The sequence below is a fragment of the Callospermophilus lateralis genome, chromosome 2 (assembly GCF_048772815.1).
Source record: "Callospermophilus lateralis isolate mCalLat2 chromosome 2, mCalLat2.hap1, whole genome shotgun sequence".
NCBI classification, from domain to species: Eukaryota; Metazoa; Chordata; class Mammalia; order Rodentia; family Sciuridae; genus Callospermophilus; species Callospermophilus lateralis.
Window position 1 is genome coordinate 23,635,092 of NC_135306.1, and position 21,969 is coordinate 23,657,060.

The following is a 21,969-nucleotide window of genomic DNA, read 5'->3' on the forward strand; positions in this document are numbered from 1 at the left end:
TCGTTAGGAGTCTGGGATGCCTGCCCTTTCCACACCACACAGTCTTGTTGTGATTCATACATGCCACCTGCTGTCGTTATGTCCATTTCCCAGTTTTTCAAAGATAATATGTCCTTAAAATGGCCCCACATAGCAAAGAACCCTTAGAAAGGAGGGAGCATCTGGGCTCAGAGCAAATGAGGGCAAGAATCTGGGCCAGCTGACCCCCCAGCATGACTCTAAAATGCACGAGAAACCAGAAAACCTGAACCCACGCAGAATGAAGGCAGAGCCAGGGATTAAAATGCTTATCATGTCGCCATACTGGGCTTCTCTCTGTGCTCTGTGGGAAGCAGTGGAGAAATCGCCAGGTTACGAAGTTGCTGTTGTCTGGTAGGGCAAAGGGTATGTCTTCAGAACAGAGATGTTCACAGAGCTGAATTTTAAAAGGAGCATGTTGGACGGTGGCCCCAAATAGATCCAACCTCAAAATGTAAGGAGACTTGAAACAAGTGTTGCTGAAGGCCTGCCAATGAGGAGTGGGTTGTGGCCTTTACCACTGCATTCACAACGAGGGTGAACAGTCCTGCTCTGGAACATTCCGTGACACTGTCCCTTGCATCTTTCCTGGTTGCCCCCAGAGTGGCTAAAGCCCACCCAAGGCCTTCAGCTATGCAGATGAAATCTCTTGTTTTTCCTCCCAGACTGAATCCAGGGAACATATCGTGGCCTTCAACATGCTAAATTACCGGTCTTGCAAAAACTTGTGGAAATCCTGTGTCGAGCACCATACGTTCTTTCAGGCAAAGAAGCTACTACCTCAGGAAAAGAATGTTCTGCCTCAGTACTGGACTCTGGGCTCCAGGAACCCCAAAAAGTGAGTATGTTTTTTTTAGGAGCAGTGTCCACACTAGAAGGCTAGTCACCACTGGGTAGTCGATGTCCTTGGGCCGAGGCGGGAATGTTGTGACCTTGAGCCTAGGCACTGATCCTGAACCCTGGCTGAAGAGTTCCTGGGGGTGGCAGTGTCCCTGCACACGCCCAGGTGTGCCTCATATTCTCAGCGTTTGTTTCTGGTCCCTCAGCTCTGCTGTCCTCAGAGCTCCCAAGCAACCAGGGGTACAGCTGCCCCTTCACCCTGTCTAGTAAAGGGCTCCGAGGGTCATCCTGGTGCAGCATGTTGGACATTCCCACTGAGGTCACTTGGCAGCCTCTCCACAGAACATTAATCCCTTCAGGTGCTTCATGAAGATGAATGAACAGAAGAAAAGGTTTCCAGAGTCAGGTGACCTTGGAATATATTTTATAATGATTACAAAATATTAGTAATTACAGTTGACAGTTACCTAGCGTTTACTTTGTGCCAGGCACACATTTAATTATATTTTATTCTGACAGCTGTCCTATGAGATAGGTATTATTATCCATGGGAATCATATTCAGAATATTTAATGAGTAGTAAAGTAAGGGAGATTCATGTATGATTCATCTGTATATTTAAAATTTTAAATTTAGATTAAAACGTATTTAGTCTCTAAAAATAACCATGCAGTATTTTGTTTTATTTCTTTGTTCTAAGTATAAGAGGCAGCAGAAATTGTTTACCAAGTTATTCTTAGAATTTCTAAATCATTCGTTGGTTCTCTAAGTTTCTGTGATTTGTTATGTGGTCGTTCCTAAATGAGGCTCACGTTGGATTTGTTCCGTGGCGTGGAACTGCATCAGGTGTTTTCGGACTTTCCCCTTGTCTGAAGTCATTGGGAACAGATTCAGTAAGTGGCAGATTTAGTATCAGGGATGCCACTCATTACCAAATGCTCTCTCTCGGCTTCCCATGATCCAAGAGCACCTATAAAGTTTTTAGCTCCTACAGTACTGTCTAGTATTTTACTCACTCAGTAGCTATCCCTGAATAAGTCTTGAGAATGATTTATTGGTGGTGCTTCTAGGTGTCAAGCCAGTGCACACTTAGCATGCCACATGGAAGCCCAAGCCTAATTTCCTGCATGGCCCCTCTGGCCGGCAGGGCCCCTAGGGTGAGAGCTGCACCCAGGCCAGCACAGAAGCTGGGCACCAGAGGCAACCCCACTGTCTGCAGGGTGCTCACCTTCTGCTGCTGTCTGGCAGCCAGGTCTGGAAAACCCTGCAGCTGCATGACCGTGTACCGGTACATAGCACTGACTTAGGTGGGACCTGACGGTCCAGGCCAGATGCGAGGTGTCATCGTGAGGGCCTAGACAGCATGAGTCCCAGGGCTGAGCAGCCAGGTTTAAACCCTCCCTGGGCCACTTGGATTCTAGTTTGGTGCTTCAGTTTCTTCCTCTACAAAACGTACTCCTCAGCCAGGGGGCTGGGTTCTGGTGATCTACTGTTGTGTAATAAACTGTGTCTATTTCGGTGGCTTTAAGCCGCCATTCTATTGTATTTTAAGATGTTGTGGGGTAGGAATTCAAGGATCTTAGAGGACTGTGGTATAGACAAGAATGTCCTAGCTGGTGGCTGGACTTGTCTGGAGGGTTCGAGACAGTTTCTCTCCAAGGCTTGGTGTCTTTTGAACTACTTGCTCAACCTGTGCCTGGTGTGTGGTGGAATGATCGACAGGCTAGACCCACCCAGTCCCCTCAGCCTCTTCAGGTAGACTCTACAGTTGGGCAGTTGAATTTCTTCTTTGGAGGCTCAAAGCTCCAAGAGCCAAAGATAGAACCAGCCGGTCCTCCCAAGGCTGAGGCCTGGATCTAGCAAGTGCCTTTGTCAATTAAAGCTGTCCCAGGCAGCCCAGGGCGAAGAGTCAAAGAACCACCAGCCATCTTTAGTCATCAAGGGGTCCCTCGGGGCCTGGGGGTGGGTGAGCTGGGGCACGAGTCAGCACTCCTTCACCCCAGGACTGGCTTCAGCGTGCTGTGCCTTTCAGCTCTCGTCACCTCCATCTACTTCACAGATGGGGAAACCGAGGCTTAGAAAGGTGACGTAGTTGCCCACGCCTAGACATAAAATCTGCACATTTGCATCCTGGAATTTTCCAAGCTTACAGGACAACAGAACGCTCGTCAACGCGTTAACCCATGACTCGGGCTTTGGGAATTTGATGCGTTAATCCTGGGACCCATGCAGCTAGCTCCCCTTGTTTTAATGGTCACGTGGTTTCTGATATAGACCAACCTCAGAGGGAGGGTTCTCCCTGTGATGTCCCCGTGAGTATTTCCATCAGGGCAACTGGCCTTTATTATTGTAAATTAATATGTGACATTCTAAGGGGAGTTTGGTTTTGTCTCTCTTTGTTTTTATTGATGGGTTGGTTTTAGGCCACAAGGAAATATGTGGAATGTTTTCCTAAGACATTAGAATTTAGTTGAACGTTCACAGTACCAGAACCAAAAGTGTTTGCCCTAAATGAACTTCAGGCTATTCTCTCAAATAATCCATTCTCCAAGATTTAAATTCTGTAAGTATAACTAAGATTCAGATGTAACCTTCAAAAAACACGGGTGAAATTGTACTTTCTAAGTATATCCTTAGGTTCTCTGTCAGTTACCAGTGATTTACAGGGACAGCTTCTGCCAGCCAGGGTGACAAAGAGCATCCGGGGGGATGGTTAATATTTTCACTCCTGCCAATGTGAGTAAAGTGAGAACCCCTCGAAGTTGCTTGAACTGTGTTTCTGCGTGCTATCCTGGCATTCCTTCTAATCTGGTAAAGTTTGGTTATATCCTGGAAGCAACCAGGTAGCTTAAAATAGTAGAACCACGAACACATTTTAACCAAAAGAAATACCATAAGGAAAAGCCAGGGTGGAAAGGACCCTCCTAAGGACAGTTTCTCCAGCTCTGCTCCCGAGAACCTGGTTGGTGTCACCCAGGGTTGAGCGGCCGTCCGTCTGGGCAGGAGTGTGGGGAGACTCTGATTCACGTCACGTGTGCTGTGCTTTCTTTTCTTGCTGGCAGTGTCAGTGGGGAAAGTGAACCTGTGTCTGATTTTTCAGGTCTGTAAATAGCCAATATTGCAAAAAGGTGATTGGAGGAATGGTGTGGAACCCTGCCATGCAGAGGTCCTTATCAGTGGAGCATCTAGAAACCAAGAGCCTGCCTTCCCGGTCCCCTCCTATCACCCCCAACTGGTATGTCCTCCTTTGTGCCACCCACCAACAGACACGCGCTCTCTCTCTGCCTATAAATTCCTAAACACAGATGGCCTGCAGTCAGAGTCTCTGTGTGCATTTTGGGCTGTTGTAGAGATAACTGTTTTTCCTAAAGTCTACAAGCCTAGCTAAACATTTCCATAGTATATAATGTTGAAATGTCCTTTAAATTTTTTTAAAAATGTTTAAATTAACATTAACTGCACATCTTATGGGGTACAGTGTGATGTTCTGGCCCAGGTGTACAATGTGTAATGGCCAGATCAGGGTAATTGAATATATCCATCACCTCAAATACTTATCACTTCTTTGATTTGGGAACATTCAGAATCCTCTCTCCTACTCATCTTGCAGTATACAATTGCTGTCAACCACAGTTACCCTACTATACTAGAACATTAGAAGTTATTCCTCCTGTTCAACTGTGTTTTTTTAAAAAACACATTCAGTCTTAATAAATTTGGAAGCTGTCACCTGCGGAAACGCCTCCTTAGAGTTGTGGTGTGCATTAGCATATTAAATGCTCTGAGAAGTCCTGTGGTGAAGAAGCACAAGTAACACTATTTAGCCTTACATTTCCTGTTAATATCACACAAAGTAAACTTTGGAAAGAGTCGATAAAAATATGTGATGTAAGTGAAGTGAGGCTGTGTGACCCTCAGCAACAGCAGCAAACACCCTTGGTGGGGGGCTGCTAACTTTTAAGGGTGCAGCAGCTAAAAAGGAGGGAGATGTGAGTGGGTGGGGGTGTGGCTGGTGGAAGGGCCCTTGCCAACGTGCACAGGGCTCTGGGTTCCATCCCTAGCTCTGGAGCCAAGGGATAAAAAGGAAGGATGTGGCCATTTGGGTTTGCAGCTGGAAGACCCAAATGCAGAGCTTAGCTCTTCTGCTAATTAAGTTTATTTTTTTACCTCTCTGACCTCAGTTTTCCTTCTATGTAAGGGTCGTGAAAAATCACCACAAATAGTCATTTTATATTCATATAAGCAATTTTCTTAAGTTTGCTGTATATGATTTTATTTTAAAAGAGCCAGGTAGAATTTCTCTGTTACTGTTATATTATTATAATGACCCCAAAGATACCAGCCCATTTTTGTGCCTGTCTGCAGAGAGGCCAGACATCAGCAAGACGGGAAGCAGGCAGGGAAGTCTTGCCCCAGCTCCACTTGGAATTAACAGTGTGGCTTTAAGACAGGAGAGCCTGTGAGTCCTGAGCCAGGATCTCCGAGGACAAAGGGAAACCGGGACAGAGCCAGGGAGGGAGGCTGTCTGCATGGCCTGCTGGGAAGGACCCTCTGCCGGGCGCCAGATGCCCTGAGCAGAGTGAAGATAATTTTCAGTATCAGAAATCATGATCTAATGAATAGATTTGCTTCTTGGTTTCCAAGATTTAAAATGTTTTGATCTTCCAGGATCCTAAAGAGATACATTTATGCTCTATAAAGTAGCAGCTTCCTTTATCTGGAACTCTCTCTGGCAGCAGCGCCAGGAACCAGAGAGCCCTGGGTGGGATCCAGAACAGCCGGGCTGGATATTGCCAATCCTCGTGCCCTGGAGCTCTTGATGCTAATTATAGGCCCTCTCCTAAGAGAGTCACAGGACACAGCACTATTGATTATCTGGACTTGGGGAGATTGCAAGTCATGGGGGTCCAGACAGTCCCAAGGAGAAATAGCTAACAGAGAGAGGGAAGATGGAAACACTGTGAGGGAAGAGAGCATGCCCAGGACCACCTGCCGCAGGTGCCCAGGTGCTGACCCAGCGTTCTGAGAAAGTGTCTTCAGTTGGCTCATTCTTAGGAGCCGTAAGTGTAGGGAAGGCCCCCAGGTACAGGGGACTTGCCCAAGGTCACTTGGCCACTGCTGCTGTTGGAGAGTAAGGCAGCACTTAGATGTCCATCTCCCCACATGTGGCTGATAAGGAATGTAGTTGGAAAAGCAAACATTCCCTTCTGGCATCAAGGGAAATTCACGCAAAAGGATGTATGTAAAGGAAACAAGGTTTGCGTTTTGCCAAGAAATTCACTTTGGCTCCTAAACTTTTTATTTACCATTGTTCAAATTGCTGAGAAAAATTTTGATTGGCACCTGGTGTGATGTCTTGACGCCAGGTCAACAGGAATAAGCTACCTGGCTCTGACTTGGTAGCAGCATCAGCCCAGGCCTCCTTAGCAAGGCCAGCACATGATCCCCATCATTAGGCCTGGCCAAATTCTCTGTGTCAAATTTGTTTTCAGCGCTTTGAACTTAACCTCTCCCCACCCAGGCGAAGTCCTCGGCTCCGGCACGAAATCAGGAAGCCCCGCCACTCCTCTGCTGATAACTTGGCGAATGAGATGACGTACATTACGGAAACGGAAGACGTGTTTTACACCTACAAGGGCTCCCTGTCCCCCAAAGACAGCGATTCCGAAGTTTCTCAGAACCGCAGCCCACACCGAGAGTAAGAACCCTGTGGCCTTTCCTCTTTCTGTATCTGCTTCTTGGCTGTCTATTGAGGAATTTGCTCAGGTCCAAGTGGCCTTTAGAGCTGGTGCCCACAGCCAGCTCCCGAGGCTGCTCCCTGCCAGGATGAGAACACCAATCAGAGTGGCCCGTCTACACAGGGAGGCAGCCTCTGGGCCCAGGTGTGGTGCTCACACTGCTTTTCATCTGTGACCGAGTCCTACTCTCCATGTACCCGTCAGCCTCTCACAGTCCCCTCTAGTTCATGAGCAAAGCTCATTTTAAATTGTTCCATGTTGCCGGGGAAGACTCAGGTCTGTATGAACTACAGCTTCTTTAGACTATTTGAGCTTTGCTGTGATTGCAAAGCACTGGGAAAGTGCCGAAAGCCTTCTTAGAACAAGAGTACGCCCTGAGGGATTTTGTTTTCTTTTCATGTTTAATAGTAAGAAGGAAAAAAACATGCTAGATAGAACATCCCTGATTGTCAAATTTTGTCAAGGACACTTTGTTCTAAATCCCTCTATTTCCCACTCTTTTTTAATGTGACAAGTTCCCTTCATTGATAAGGCCAGGAAACGTATGTCTCTTCTAGAAGACTGGCTTGAATTCTTTGTTATTCAGTAACATGTGGCTAACCCTTAGTTCCCTTTTTGCCTTGCTTACCAGGAAGCTCAGATCTATGTGTTATGCTCACTTGCATTCACTTCCCTTAGCCCAGGTTTTGGATGGAGCCCCTTCTCTTACTTCCTTACCTTTCTTATACAATTTTATCTATCTGTACATTTCTAGGGTAAGCTCTCTTAGTCATTTTCTGTTTGTTTGTTGATATTTTTAGTTATAGGTGGACGCAATAACTTTATTTATTTTTATGTGGTGTTGATGATCAAACCCAGGGCCTCACACATAGTAGGCAAGTGCTCTACCACTGAGCAACCACCTCAGCCTGGACCCCCATGACTTGAAGTAGATAAGATAGAGGTCATAAATTAAATGACTTTTTAGGTTAAAGTATGATAGGAAAGAATGCACTGGTAGGAAATGAACTTTAGTCTTTAGGTGTCCATTCTCTTAAGCCCCAGCCTATGACCAAAATACAGAAAGGCGGTGCCTTCCCCTCACAGCGGAGGGTTAGCAAGCGGGCTCCGTGTTAATCTGTCCATGCTTGTCGCTGAAGCTGGAGGCTTAGGGCACTAGGCACATCCTGATGGCGCCCAGACACTCGCAGGTGAACTGCAGATCTCCTTCCCACTCCCGTGCGGGGATGCTGCCTCTCCTCTACCCCACCCACAGCAAACACGGTCTTCCGCTTATCTTCATTCTTAACGCCTCTGGATAAATAATCCCTATGGTCATTATTTCCTTGTGACCTGAGCTTGACGATGCTTTTCTTGAAATGATTGTGGAAGCCACAGAGAATGGGTATGAGTTCTTTGGTGACCCTTGTGGCTTTGCAAACCACAAGCAAACCTAGAAGTACAGGCAGGAGGACAGGTGTGCGTGACCAGAGCCAGTTTGACTCCTCTGTGGGTCTGGGCTCTGCTGCTTGGCTGAAGGAGAAGCGGGTGTAGGGAACTGCCTGGGGGCTCACGGGAACCCAAGCGCCCTCCCCGCGCCAGAGCTTCCTGCTGTGGTTTGCAGCCCCAATAGGGGATCATAGAGCACCCTGACCTTCACTGCCCTCTGGGGTAGCCACCAGCTATGGACATTCAAGATAAAATGTCAGCATTCAGTGCCTCTGTCACAGAGGCCACATTTTAAATGCTCTGTCAAGCCTCGTGTAGGTAGTGGCTCTCATGTGGGACGGCACAGATGTAGCCCACTCCAGTTGTCACAGGAAGTGCCATTGATCGTACTCTAGACTGAAACTTTTTTCTATGATTCATTGAATGTGGAGTGAACTCCCAGAATGTCTCCAAGTGGAAAAGGCACTTCTCAAACACAAGTGACCTTTAAGTTGGGGACTAGCTGCTGGCTTGCCATTGGAGCTCTTCCTTCCTCTCGCCTGGCTGCTTGGCTATGGAACCAGGTGGCCTCTGGGCGCCTTATGGCCCAGCTCCCTCTGTCACTTCACTGTGTGGGGTGGGCCTGTGCAGGAAAGATGCCACTCTTCTTCATAAGAGTGGCTTGTGGCTGCTCCAAGGTCCTGGGTCCCGCAGCACACTACGCATCCTCTGCTGACCATGGAGGGGGAAATGTGGAATCACATCAGACAGAGCTTTGCCTTCAGGCACCAGCTGGGCCGTGGCACCTTATCAGCCTCCATGGTCACACTATGGGGCTCTGCTGCTTTGGAGAACTGTCGCAGGGTTCAGGGAAGCCCAGACAGCTGCATGTCCTACGTCAGATTTTCCCACTGGTCTGCATTCCATGGAATTGTAGTACACCTAGGCCGTCACGGCCCAGCAGAGGTGCCACCAGCCACAAGGGCTGTTGACTTTTAAGTTTATGAAATGAAAGCTCACTTCCTCAGGCCTGTTGACTTCAGTGAGTTCTGGCCCTGCCCACCCCTGCGCAGTACACCCTGACTCTCTGAAACGCCTCTCCGAGACCCTGTACGAGGTCTCTTCCAAGAACACTTTTTATTTTGCATCTAAATATTAAAAGTAGGGTGATTTAATGACAGCCTTCCTGCCGGGGTTTTGCCAGGGGCGAGGACCCTGGGTGTGAGTGGACGTGTTGCAGGAGGCCCGGAAACTGGGGAAACCAGAGCCCCTCACCTCAGCTAGGCAGGAGACCTCTTCCTGCTGTGGGAAGCCTCTCTGCTGGGGCTCCAGCTTTCCTGAGACCCTCCGCTGCCCCAGGCAAGGAGGGCAGGCTGGTCTGTACTTGGTGAGAAGAGCTGTGTTGGTTACTTCACTGAGTATTTGCAAAATGTTTAAGAAGAGTTTGACATGTTTTCTACAGCACATTTGTGTTAAGAGGCAAAAAGAAGCATTCTGTCAGAGAAATCAGATGAATAATACCACAGGCGGCAAGGAGCGTTTCTTTGAAGAGGAAGCATTAAGTGTAATGTTCTGTACTTGCTTAAAGACAAAGAAGCAAGAGAGAAAAAGAGTGGTTGGGCTCTGGCTCTCCACCCAGAGCAGCGCAGCCGGGCTGTGGAGCGCGGTCCTCGCACATGACTCACTCCGCCCGTTCCACATTTACAGCGGCACAGAGTTTACGCTGGGGCTCTGAGGCCTTGGCAGTTTGCTTTGGGCCCAAGCAGGCCGTTCGTGGCTGCTGTCCCCACGGCTCTACCAGCCATTCTCGATCCTTTCCTCGCTTCCAGGGGAAGAACAGAGTCTACAGAGAAGTCAGCTTTCCTCCTGGCGATAACAGTGAGAGGGACCCCACCTCCCACCCCCCACCCAGACCCAACAGAAAACCTGCCTTGCCGAGCCCAAGCCCCGGGAAGCGCGGCCCAGAGCAAGTTGGGGCTGTGTTCAGAAGACCTCTTGCTCTTACTTCATCCTGTCACCAACACGGACACCCCTCCCGAGAGCACTGCTGCTTAAAGACAAAGAAGTCTCTGCTTATTCCCCCGAGCCTGACTGCTTCCGCCAGGTCTGGGGCAGGTGTCACCTTTTATTTCAGAACCTCCCTGCCTGGAGAGGGACCTTGGGAATCTCCTCCTTGAGTGGCACTGATAGTGGGTAATTCTCTTGGCCTTGTCATCCAGGCCCCCAGGGCCTGAGGACCCCACCGTTGATGGGAAGCTCCCCTGCAGCTTGGCCGCACCCTCTGTCTGGACACTTGGGTGTTAGGGCAGCTGGGGCAGTGGGCCCCCTCTGTCCACAGGTTCTGCCTCCATGGACCCAGCTGACCACCTGTATGTCCAATGTGCGGTTAAGCCTGTGAGGGTTGCCGCATCTTTACCCAAACACCTCCCGACTGTTTTCCTTCTTGTTATTCCACCAACAATACAGTGTCCCAGCTGCTTATGTGCCCTCTGCGTTGCATTTGGTATTACAGGTCAACTAGAGAGGATTCAGGGTCTATGAGAAGATGTGCGTCGGTCATGTGCAAATACCGTGCCGTTTGATGTAAGGGACAGGAGTGCTGTGGACTTGGTGTCTGCAGTGGTGGGTGTTACCGCCAATCCCCCATGGACACACCAAGGGCAACTGTCCTTCAGGACTGCTGGATGTCCCCCTGATGTTGGCCTGGTGTACAGGTTCCTGCCTCAGTCCCCTGGAGCCACAGGTGTGGCATCTTTCCAGATCCACCTGACAGATCTGGCTCCTGTTCTCCAAGTTAAGCAATCCCAGTTCCTGTGGCCCCTGCCCTCTCCGAGTGTACGTCAGCCCCTGAGATCCAGGAGCATGAGAGGACCTGTGTCCATCTGTCTGTCTTCCTGGGGCACCAGCCAGGGAAGTGCGTTCCTGTCCCTGAACCTTGCCTCTCCTTTGCTGGGTTTTGCCCACTCGCACGTGAACCGCACGCCCTACCTGGGCTGTCCGTCTTCCCCTGCGCCCAGCTGAGGGAGGGGCTGTGCCTCTAAGCCCCCTGTGCACCTGCCGGAAACGTCGGTCTTCCTCTGCTCCCGTCTTTCTTTCACCATCCTCATCCAGTCTCTCATCTTGTTTCTTCCACCTCCAAAGCAAGTCTCGAACCGGGTGCAGGAGGGCATCGTGCCCCGTCTTTCGTGGGAAGCCCTGCCATTTCTCATTTCTTGAACATGGCCGGTCTTCAGAGAAATGACCTCTCCCAAGGCTTTGTTTGTGATGCCTGTTGTATTTACAGTTCTTAGACATCTGGCAGTCTGGCTCTGCCCCTCTTTCCCCAGGGTCACGGGCACGGTCCAGACCATACTGGCCACTGTGGTTCCTGGAGGAGAGGGATACTCTCCTCGGTGTCCCCCTCCCTCCTGCCTCAGGGCTTTGGCTTCTGCTCCTCCTCTCCAGTCACGAGCTTCACCCACCCACATCTTCTTGCCTCCCGCATCCTACTCCTTCTCTGCTCTGTCACAGTAACTTCCTTGGAACCCGGCTTCACAGGGCATCTCCCCTCCCTGTCCCTTTCAGTGGCACCCACGTCCTGCCCAGAGAGGGAGGAAGCGTCTTTGCCCCAGGCGCTCTATCTAGCTACCACTGTCTGATTACTTTCTGTCTGTCCATCCATCTTGCATACCAAGCAGAATGTCACCGGACCCTGCAGGGAACCTCTGTATGCAGCCTGGTCAGGCCAAAAATAATATGTACACTGTGTATCTAAAGTCACCTCCAACCCTATTGGAAAATGCGCTGGGGCACGGGATGGATTTGGAATGTCACTAGTACTAGTCGTAGTAGCGGCACTAGTGTTACTTGGCACCGTGAGCTCTTTTAGACTACTGAGTTTTATATTGGCAAGAGAAAAATATTTTGAAATCTCATATAATAAAACCTACAAATTTAGAAAAGAATTTCAATTAACCATAATATTCACTAATACCACTTAATTGAAATTAGTCTGTTTGCTTGTTCATCAGCCCTGCTTTTCTTTTTTTAATGTTTACTTTTTTAGTTATAGATAGACAGATAAAATATCTTTGTTTTTATGTGGTGCTTAGGATTGAACCCAGCGCCTCACGCATGCTAGGCGAGCGCTCTACCTCTGAGCCACAATCCCAGCCCCTCGGCCCTGTTTTTCTGTTCGTGTGCCTGCCTTTCATTCTTCCTGTGGCTCACCCACCCCCTGGACTCCTGCAGACATTTGAAGTATGCGCACGATATCAGCAGCTTCTTCCCATTAAAGGTTCAAGTGCATCCCTAGAACTGGAAATAGCATCTCCTACGCCTTTGGCTTCTGCAGTTGCCCTTCCTGCCATCGGGTGGTGCTCTTGTAAGCAGTAAAAGAGGCGGTGGGGTGGAGCCTTGCCCGGCTGGGTGAAACCGTGGGTTCAGCCCCCAGCACTGCAAAAACATAAATCAGTAAGAAGACCAGTAAAACAGTCACGTTGCCCTAGTTGGGGGCAAATTTTGAAATCTTATTTTTAAGTGAATCAGAGTCTCACTGTCAGTGTGAAAACACACCCAGCATACAACTTCAGCTCCCAACACCCTCTCCTGAAACGCCTTCCCGCCCCAACACCCTTTTCCTGCCAGCAGCAGGAAAACCACAAGCCAGATCTTTCCCCTCCGTAGAGCTGTTTCTGCATTGGTCTGTCACTGAATATTTTGTTCAATAAATTGAGATTGCGAATTATTCTGTGTGAATAGGTACAGATTTTCTATTTAACGTAAGCTAATTTGGGCCAGGGGTATGGCTCAGTGCTAGAGCAAGCACGCACTTGCCTGGCAGGCCCGAGGCGCTGGGTTTCATCTCCAGCACGGCAAACAAACAAGAAAATGCTAATCGGAACTTGAGGAAAGAGAGAAGCACCATATTAATGAAAAGCCCCCGGACAAGGCCTCGAAGTAAAGGGTTAGTGAGGTGGGGCCCGCCGTCTTCGCCGTTGGTGTTTCAGCCTTCTCCATTCACCTCTCCCTGGGTGAGATTGGGGTGCAGCAGAGTCTGTAGGATGTGGGGAGAAGCCATACTTCTGTGCCTTGTGAGACACCTGTGTGAGGTCCAAAGACCGGTGTGGGCAATACAGACACTGAGCGTCCTGTCCTATAGCCTGTGAGGTTAGAAACGGGAGTCTTAAGAGCAGACTCGGCATCATGCAAAGCCGAAGGAAACACTCAGGACCATCAGAATGTGAGTGTGAAGGGAAAGCTGTGTGACCCTAAGCAAGTTACTCAGCCTCTCTGGACCTTGGCGTCTTCATCTGTGAGGTGGAGTTGGAGCAGATGACCACAGAGGCCTGGTCAGTTCTAACCATCTGTAATTGTCCAAGACTGCACTGTCTAACAGAACCTCTGTGATGTGAGAAAAGTTCTGCGGCTGCCCTCCAGCTTGGAAGGCACCAACCACGTGTAGCCATTGAGTATTTGAAATGTAGCCAGCACAACACAACTGAGGAGCTGACTTTTCATCTTAAGTCATTTAAATATAAGTACCACGTGTGACAGAGGCTGCCGTATTGGACAATGAGCTGTAGGTCCAGGAGAACCCACGTTAAATACAGAAAGACAAAACAGGAGCTCATGAGGGCAGCCCATGGGTGTCGGATATGAACTAGGAATGCTAGTTGTCCTCAACATGCAGCCGTCACCCCGCTTCCTTTGGGTGGCCCGGGATCCCAAGGAGCAGAGCTGTCGGCAGGAATGAGATGGAAGGAGAGTGTTCTTCAGAGGATATGGGGACGTGTGCATCTGCACAGCCTGGCCTGGCAGAGTCTGGCTCAATACTTCACCCTAGAGCCAGGCACCGTGCTGCACACTTGTAATCCCAGCACCTGGAAGGCCGAGGCAGGAGGACTGCTCAAGTCTAGGAGTTCAAGGCCAGCCTGGACACCATAGCAAGACCCCAGTCTCAAAAAAAAAAAAAAAAAAAAAGTTGAATCACCAGAGTAGCCGGACACATTTTGCCCAGCAGCCTTCTAAATGGAAGGGAAACCAAGTCTTTAGCAGCTCATGCATCCAACTTGCCCTCCTGTCCCTCTGCCCCCAAACTTAATGTGCTGTATGTAGGCCAGACCAGGGCAGGCGTGGCCGGAGGACTCTGCATGGGCCAGACCCCTGCAGTGGACCTTTGCAGCTCAAAGGTTCCAGAGATCCATGACACTGGTCCCCAAACAAGTTGGTGATGTTTGCATTAATAACATTAATCCAGTTATTAAAATATCTCCTCCTTCCCCACGATGAAGGAGTCTATCCGAGAACAATCCAGCACAAAGCTGCCTGACCCAGAAGTCATCCAGTTCTGTGTCTCCATCTTCAAATGCTCCAGGCTCCTGCTCACCTGATGGGGTCGACCAGCAGTTTTTAGAGGACTACAACAGGGTGACCAAGGGAGGGTCCACTGAGGACGCCAGCCAGTACTACTGTGACAAGGTGAGCCAGCCCAGGTCCTGCCACACCTAAGTGACCCACCCTTGTGAACGGGCCACTGGAAGGGCAATAACGTAAATGATCACTTTCCAATGTTTTCTAGAATGATAATGGTGACAGCTACTTAGTCTTGGTCCGTATCACACCGGATGAAGATGGAAAATTTGGATTTAATCTTAAGGTATGTCCTGTGTATTTATTTGGTAGGTTTACACTAGGAAACCACTTGAGGTGAATTTTAATTTCCATTAGAAATGTGCTGCATGGCTAAGCTGCATAGGGAAACTGGCTCAGCCCTCCACATGGGGAGTGTTTGATGTGACCGAGGCTGCTGCTACCTCCTCTGTGCCCGACACTTGCTGCACACTAGATTTATATCACCTCATTGAGCTCTTAAAATAAGCGGTGAAGACAGTATTTTTAAATCTACCTCACAGATGGATAGTAAGGCTCAGAGACATGAAGGTACTTGGTTGGCAAGCAGATCTACCCCGTCAAAGCCCTTATTAAGAGAATCCCACAGCATTGCTAAAGCTGATAAGAGAAAACAGCTCTCCAGGGTGCAGGGCCTGTCCCATCCTCTGGGCGCCTCGGAGCAGTCTGCACATGGTGGCCCGTAGGCTGGATCCCATCTGTTCCTGTAGTGTGGTGGGAACAGCCTGGCCCGTCCCTTTGCAGTTTGGGGATGTGGCACAGAGTTCAGCAGTTGCTCCAGAGCCTCTTTCCCATGAAGTCTGAAATGTTGGCTCCCAGGCCCTCCAACCACCAACCTACCAGCCGCCACCCCCTGTCCTGGAGCTGGTGAGGGCAGCTGGTCTTTGCCAGCCGTCCCCGGCTGCCCTCGTGCACATCTTTCTCAGCACCCAGTGGCCCTGCCCACACGACGTATGACCCTTCCTGAGGCCTCACCTGCCCGCCCTGAGAGCTCCCATTTCTGGCCGCTCGCGGGACCCTCCTGGGGGCGCAGTGCTGCAGACAGGGCGCTCGTACCCTCTTCAGCTCATCACCAGTGGGGGTGTCCCCTCCACAGAGAAGCCAACAGGGCGTTCCCTAGTTCTGAGAGGGGTGGCACAGGCTGCGAGCAGCACAGGTCCAGGTCTGAGGCCCCCACGGGCCAGAAGACTGGCTTTATTGGTGTCTACCTGCTTGTCGCTGTGAACTACTCAGTGTCGTTTTATGTTGACACATTGACAGGGCGGAGTGGATCAGAAGATGCCTCTTGTGGTCTCAAGGATCAACCCCGAGTCACCTGTAAGTAGACGTGTCCCGTGTCGTCTCCACATTTGCTTCCCCAGCACCTGTCGGGTCTCTGCCTGTCCCATTGCTTTTTGCGGCAGCGGGGTGTAAGTCCCCACAGGCAGACGGAGGGAGCGGGACTCAGGTTTGCTAAAACCCTGCTGCTCTGTGGGCCCTGGAGGCTCGGCACCCGTGTCACCTGGGGCCTCGTTAGACAGCAGAGCCTCTGGCCCCGGCCCCGGCCTGAAGAACCAGAGTCCGCGTTTGGGTGATTTGTGTGCATATTCAATTTTGAGAAGTACTGTGGAGGCGGGGACACTGAGGCAGAGTCTGCCGTTGTGCTCGCTTTGAGCAGGATCACAGACCTTGAGCCCCTTCCCACCGTCTCCCCACCAGCACCACCACAGCCCTCCACATCTCTGGCGTTTTTTCTTTCTAGTTGCTGTGCTTGTGTATGCGGGGGGGCACGCAGCACAACACGATGCTCAGACACAGGCACAGTGGACGGATGCCCACAAGTAGACTCAGGGGTCCGTCACGCACTGAAGCTGCCTGGTGATCGTTTGCTTTTTTGAAGTGGTAGAACATCAGAGTCTCTTCTAAGAAGGGGCCCACCGGGGGTTCTAACTCTTGAGCAGTCTGTCCCCAAGCCTGACGCTGTCCTGGTGTTGCTCTCCGTGGTTTCTGGGGGTTCCTGTGCTCTTACACTCATCACATCGCCCCGCAGCGGCTCCTGCTCCTGGTGTGGTGCTGACGAGGGCCTTCCCTTTGCAAGCCACGGCTGCGCCCTCACTTCCAGCTGCCGGCTCCTTTTCTAACAGCACCTCCAGAGTGAAGCCGTCTCGGGCCTTATCCTGAACTGCTTCCTAGCTCACACTCTGAAATCCCACGGCCACCTCCCTGTGCCCGTACCAGTGGGTAAAACGAGACAGTGACGTGGTGGCAGTCTCAGGTGTCCGGGACCAGGGAGCCTGCAGCCCCTGGAGAGAGGTGTCATGGTAACGGATGCTCGCTTTCCTCCATGCAGGCGGACACCTGCATTCCGAAGCTGAACGAAGGGGATCAGATCGTGTTGATCAATGGCCGGGACATCTCGGAGCACACCCACGACCAGGTGGTGATGTTCATCAAAGCCAGCCGGGAGTCCCACTCGAGGGAGCTGGCCCTGGTGATCAGGAGGAAAGGTAACAGTGCCTGCTGGGGGAGGAGCCACGGGGACACTGTCCAGCCCATTCTGTGGTTTGAAAACATGGGGTGTGTAGCCAGCATCTGAAAATCGAGAATTTTCCCATAGCAATGAGAGTGTCTCGTTTCTCACTGGGAAAAGGTGAAGGTCTTCCTCCCCAGAGCCTGACCCCTCCAGGCTGGTGCTCTGAAGAGAGGCAGCCCCAACACCACTTTACTCCAGGCTGGAGCCCCGGATTCCTCCAGCTCAGGCACAGTTCAGCCGCGCCAGGCTCTCATCTGCCTGGTCCTGTGGAGGGTCACGTGTTCAGCCCCTTCCCCAAGGAACCCTTGCATTTCACTGGTACCTGCTCAGGTCTGCTGGGCAGGCCCTGAGGCTAGAGGGGTGGAGCCAAATGTCCCCCGAGATTCCTGACTCCACCTCCTGGTTGAGGTTTAGGGACCTTGAGCAAGTTACAGCTCCAGCCTGCACTTCTGTTCCCCTAGAGTGACTTGAGGGCTTGACAGTGCCCCCCCAAGGTGCTTGGGAAGATTAAGGATACTTACACTGGATGCTCTCTGGGCTGTGGAAGGTGTTTGAAGGAAGGCCTCTATTGAGTGTCATCTCTTTTTTTGGGGTGGTACCAGGGATTGAACTCGGGGCCCTCTGCCACACCCCCAGCCCAATTTTGTATTGTATTTAGAGACAGGGTCTTGCCCACTGCCTGGCAAGTGTCATCTCGTGAGGGCCTCCAAGGAGTTACCATTGTTGTTCTGAATAACAAGCCAAGACCCGTGAGTCCCCCGACAGCCTTCAGCACTGGTGGTAGATGAAGGTGTGACTGCGGAGCCCCAGCCACGCGGCTCTGCCCTGGCTCACGCCTGCTGGGCAGCTCCACCCTGCCACTCTCTGCTCCCAGCAGAACTCCCAGCCCAGAACCAGCATGAACCCACCTCCCTGGGAGGCCGTAGGGGACCTCTGATCCCTCCTATGCCCCCTGCAGCCTGCCAGGCACACAGTGGGGGTCCACAGGACAGTAGCTGGTGTCTGGGTCATGCCAGGCGAGGACCTCGCCCTGGGTCAGTGGCTTTCCATTGTATCCTCCTCCACTCTCACGACTCCCCTGTGACGTGGGTGTTGTTACCCCAAATAGAAAACAGGGAAACCACATCACGGGTGAAGAAGTTTCCCTCTGCCACATGACTGGTAAGGCCACATGATGACGGGAGTCTGAGGAATCAGAGGGTGGAGCCTCCATCACACAGACCTGGGTGTCCCCGGTGGGCACAGGAGGCCTCCTCCGCTGGCCCCTGGCTGGTGCCTCTTGAGGTGAGGAAAACCAGTGAATAGAGGCTGTCAAAGCTAAAGAGCAAGGGCTGCCGGATTTCCAGTAATCGTAATGTTAAGCTTATTTCTAACTTAAGCATTTAAGTAAAAAAATATGAACTGAGCCAGGCACATAATGTTCTCCTAGAATCTCGGCTCCTCAGGAGGCTGAGGCCAGAGGATCACAAGTTCCGTGCCAGCCTGGGCGATGTAGCAAGACCCTGACTCAAAAATAAGTAAAAGGAGCTAGGGATATAGCCCAGTGGTAAAGAGCCTCTGGGTTCAATCCCCAGTATTTATATTAAAGAAAAAGTGATAAGTCAACTTTGGCACAGGAAGCTGTAGATAGGGTCAAAATCATGTAGTACAAGAAGAGCCAAGCTGTGGTCCACGATAGAGTCAGACTGATTTCCCATGCCCTACCCTAATGATTCACCCCGTCCCAGGAGCCCCATTTCCTTGTCTGTGAAATGGGACGAACAACAGCACATTCAGAATTGTGAGGATTCAGTTCCACTTTGGGGGGAAACTCGAGTGTTTAGTTCTCCTCCTCCTCTCTCCTGTGATCTTGAAGGCAGTAGGGAGTCACTGAGGCTTTTGAGGGAGTGACTTACCTTTCTGAGTGAAAAGGGAAAATTCAGAAATGATCCCAAGGTCTCCAGCTTGGGAGAAGTAAAGAAGAAGTGTTTCTTCCCCTTCTGAGTTGGACATGAAAGAAGAATGTGGACCTAAGGAAGCTGGACTGAGGCTTCCCACGTAGAGACTGGGCTGCTGCGCACGAACTTGGGACCCTCCCCCAACCCCAGCGCCTGGGAAAATGGCATTTAAGGGAAATAAATGAAAAAAGGACCCAAGAAAGGGGGGTGGGAAAATAAAAAGGTCAGAGAACAAATGAGAAAATTTGCCCTAAGAACATTCTTCCTCCCTTCCTTACCTTTGGCAAAAAGCCCTCGAGTACCAAACGCAGTCATTTAAAACTAACCAGGGATCAGATGTTGTCTATGTGAGTGACACATACGGGGTCATTCACCTGGAACGGGGTCTCGGTGGAGGTGGTCACCACGTGCTGATCCACTTAGTAAGACATTTGAACACCTGTGCCCAGCTGCTGCAGGGTCCTCCTTTGAGGGAAACCAGTAGCAAAGTGCCGGACGCCTTCTGTCTTGTTCTTGCAGCTGTCCACTCATTCACCGAGATCAAATCTGAAGATGAACTGAACCAGCTTTTCCCAGAAGCCATTTTACCCATGTGTCCGGAGGGTGGGAACACTTTGGAGGGATCCATGGAACTGCTAAAAAAAGGCCTTGAAAGCGGGACGGTGCTGATCCAGTTTGAGGTAAGAGGCACCAGGGCTGACCCTCGCTGCCCAGGCCATGCCATGCACCTGCGAGGCCACCCTGCTGCCACTGAGCGGCTCCGGGCGAGGTAAGACACAAGTCCTCAGTTCTGCAGTCAAGATGACTGTGGTTCACAAACCTCAAACGGCAGAGTTGCCACAGGCCACAGCCATGGGCCATCTCCTAGGGGTGGAGCAGCACAGCAATGAGGTCCAGCAGGCCCATGAGGACCTCAGCCATGGCTGAATTCAGTCTTGCCCTCTTCTAATAGCATTCGGTAGACCTGGAGAGACGTGTCAGGAATTGGAGAGGAAGGACTCTGAGCTGATTAACTACCAGCACAAAAGCTCAGACTCACAGTGGAAGGAAGCAGGGGGCAGTGGGGCCAGCTCTCACACCCCCGGCCCAGCTGCCCTGGGCATCCGAGCACTTGGCGTCTTCCCATGAGGACACAGCCTCTCCCTCACCCCAGTATCTCAACCACAGAAACCAAAGCCAGACCCCATCTTCCCCAAGAGGCACAATCCGTGGTGCCAGGAGTGAGGCTGCCAACAAAGACACCCACCGACACCTTTTACCAAACCAAAGATGTCCATTGCTTAAGGGATCGAAATTAGGGTGCGTCCATCTTCCAAATTTATTTAAAGGTAAAAGAAAGCAGATTAGCTGACGCACTGAGAGAGTAGAAGGAACACAAAGGAACGCAAAATAGGCCAGCGAGAAACCAGAGCCTGGTCAACAGCACGCGGAGTCTGGGTTCATAAATTAAGGACAAGCATCTCAGATGGATTCAGGCACACAGCTGGCGTTTATTAAAAAGTCACAGAAGCAAAAGTAGGAAGTTTGGTCAGTGCGTGTGACTGCAGAGTGGTTCAAGAAAGCAGGAGGAACATGAATATCAAACAAAGACGCAAAGCCACAGCTCTGAGAGGAAGGTCTGTCTCCCGGTGGTGCAGCGCCTAGAACATAAAAATACACCACAGCAAAACAGGTTGAGCAGCAGCAGAGAGCAAAACCCATAGCCCAGAAGGCAAAGATAACTGATCCCTAAAAATTGAATAGGGAATTTTAAACTTTTAATTAGCTACCTTGACAGGTAACATAAAACAAAAAAATAAGTTCCTATCTTGTGGAAATGAAATTTGGATAAGAGAACAGTAACATAAACACTCTCCAAAGTAGATAAAACAAGGAAGAACTCGCAACCCAGTTGCTGGTGATCTCAGTTTTATCCTTCTCGTTTTAATATTGGGGAAGGAGGGGAGGGAAGAGGCACCATGGAGTCGATCACCCATTCAGCCAGTGGCAGGTACTTCCCAATGGCCTAACGCTAGATCTGGATCATAATGCTAGATCTGGATCATAATGAGGGAAGAAAGGGGGTGGGGTTCTGGCTGCAACGGACTCGCCATCTAATTTTGGTGTGTTTGGGGTCGATATGTATCATGAGTCAGAAACAGCTGAAGACCAAGGTAGGTTAAGATTTTATTACACAAACAGTTCATACAGGGCAGCTGCAAGAGAAGGTTCCAGGTGGTCCCTGGGGTAAGATGTGGGATTAATAAGGGATGGATGGGATAAGTGGGGAGGGGAGGGAATTCAGAAGGTCCTGCTCAGCTGAAGGCCACAGAGTGTCAGGTGGCATAAGGAAGTACCAGGAATCTTGGCTGGCCCCAGATGAGGGAGAGCCCTGGACCCAGGGAGAGCTGTTCTGGCTGATGCGGTGCGGTGGCTGGGCGTGGGGAAAGCTCCAAGGCTGGCCCTGCCCCGGCTTCCTAAGGCCTCCTCCACGCCCAGCCTCTGCTTTGATGTATTTCCCATTTGGGCTCTCCATTCGATGGACCCTGAAAAGTGTTCATCAACTTTTTAAAGAAGTTTTAAAAGGCCTTGCCACCCCTTATCTTTTTGTAAAAGTGTTTCTCAAAGGGTGACCTCTGACCACCTGTATGGGAGCCACCTGGGGAGCTTGTTAAACTAGGGCACTGTCCACAGCTACCAGATACTGGTGCTTTAACAAGGTCAGCTGAGGTTCTGATGCACGAGCTGATGTGGAGAGGAGAGGGTGGAAACCTATCAGGACCTTGCCCCCTGCCGCCCATCCTAGTCTACTCGTGGAGAGTAAGAAAGTAGCAGAAGAAAGAAGCAGAAAACGTATACATCCATAAGAGAGTTAAATTTTAGTGTGGACACATGTTTTTTTCATTTCATCTATAAATTTTCTAGAAATAAAGTAGGAAACCCTTCTTTTTACATAGCCTCTTTTGCAGAATTCCAAAATACAAGCAGATAAAAGCAGATCTGCTCTGTGGTGGGAGCTCTGCCTCTGCCATCGTCCCTCCTGGCCTCCCAAGGAGCCCTAGGGTCACTGGAGCATCACATGCAGATGTCCTCCGCAGCTGCTAGAGCAGTTTGGTTCAAGGGACACTAGATCAAACAGGAAACTAGT

The 21,969-nt window shown here is 50.5% G+C and overlaps 1 protein-coding gene across 7 annotated transcripts in view; it reads left to right on the plus strand.

Moving 5' to 3' along the window:
* Ptpn3 (protein tyrosine phosphatase non-receptor type 3) overlaps window positions 1-21,969 on the plus strand; it is a 108,230-nt gene that overhangs the window by 60,758 nt on the left and 25,503 nt on the right. For 6 of the 7 annotated variants that reach the window (XM_076845699.2, XM_076845701.2, XM_076845702.2 and 3 more), the window contains 8 exons: window positions 684-856; window positions 3,959-4,093; window positions 6,380-6,556; window positions 14,276-14,462; window positions 14,563-14,640; window positions 15,654-15,710; window positions 16,723-16,879; window positions 19,362-19,522. In XM_076845699.2, coding sequence (XP_076701814.1) covers window positions 684-856; window positions 3,959-4,093; window positions 6,380-6,556; window positions 14,276-14,462; window positions 14,563-14,640; window positions 15,654-15,710; window positions 16,723-16,879; window positions 19,362-19,522 — 1,125 coding nt within the window. The remainder of the gene's footprint in view (window positions 1-683; window positions 857-3,958; window positions 4,094-6,379; window positions 6,557-14,275; window positions 14,463-14,562; window positions 14,641-15,653; window positions 15,711-16,722; window positions 16,880-19,361; window positions 19,523-21,969) is intronic. The other variant, XM_076845700.2, reaches the window with a different exon arrangement.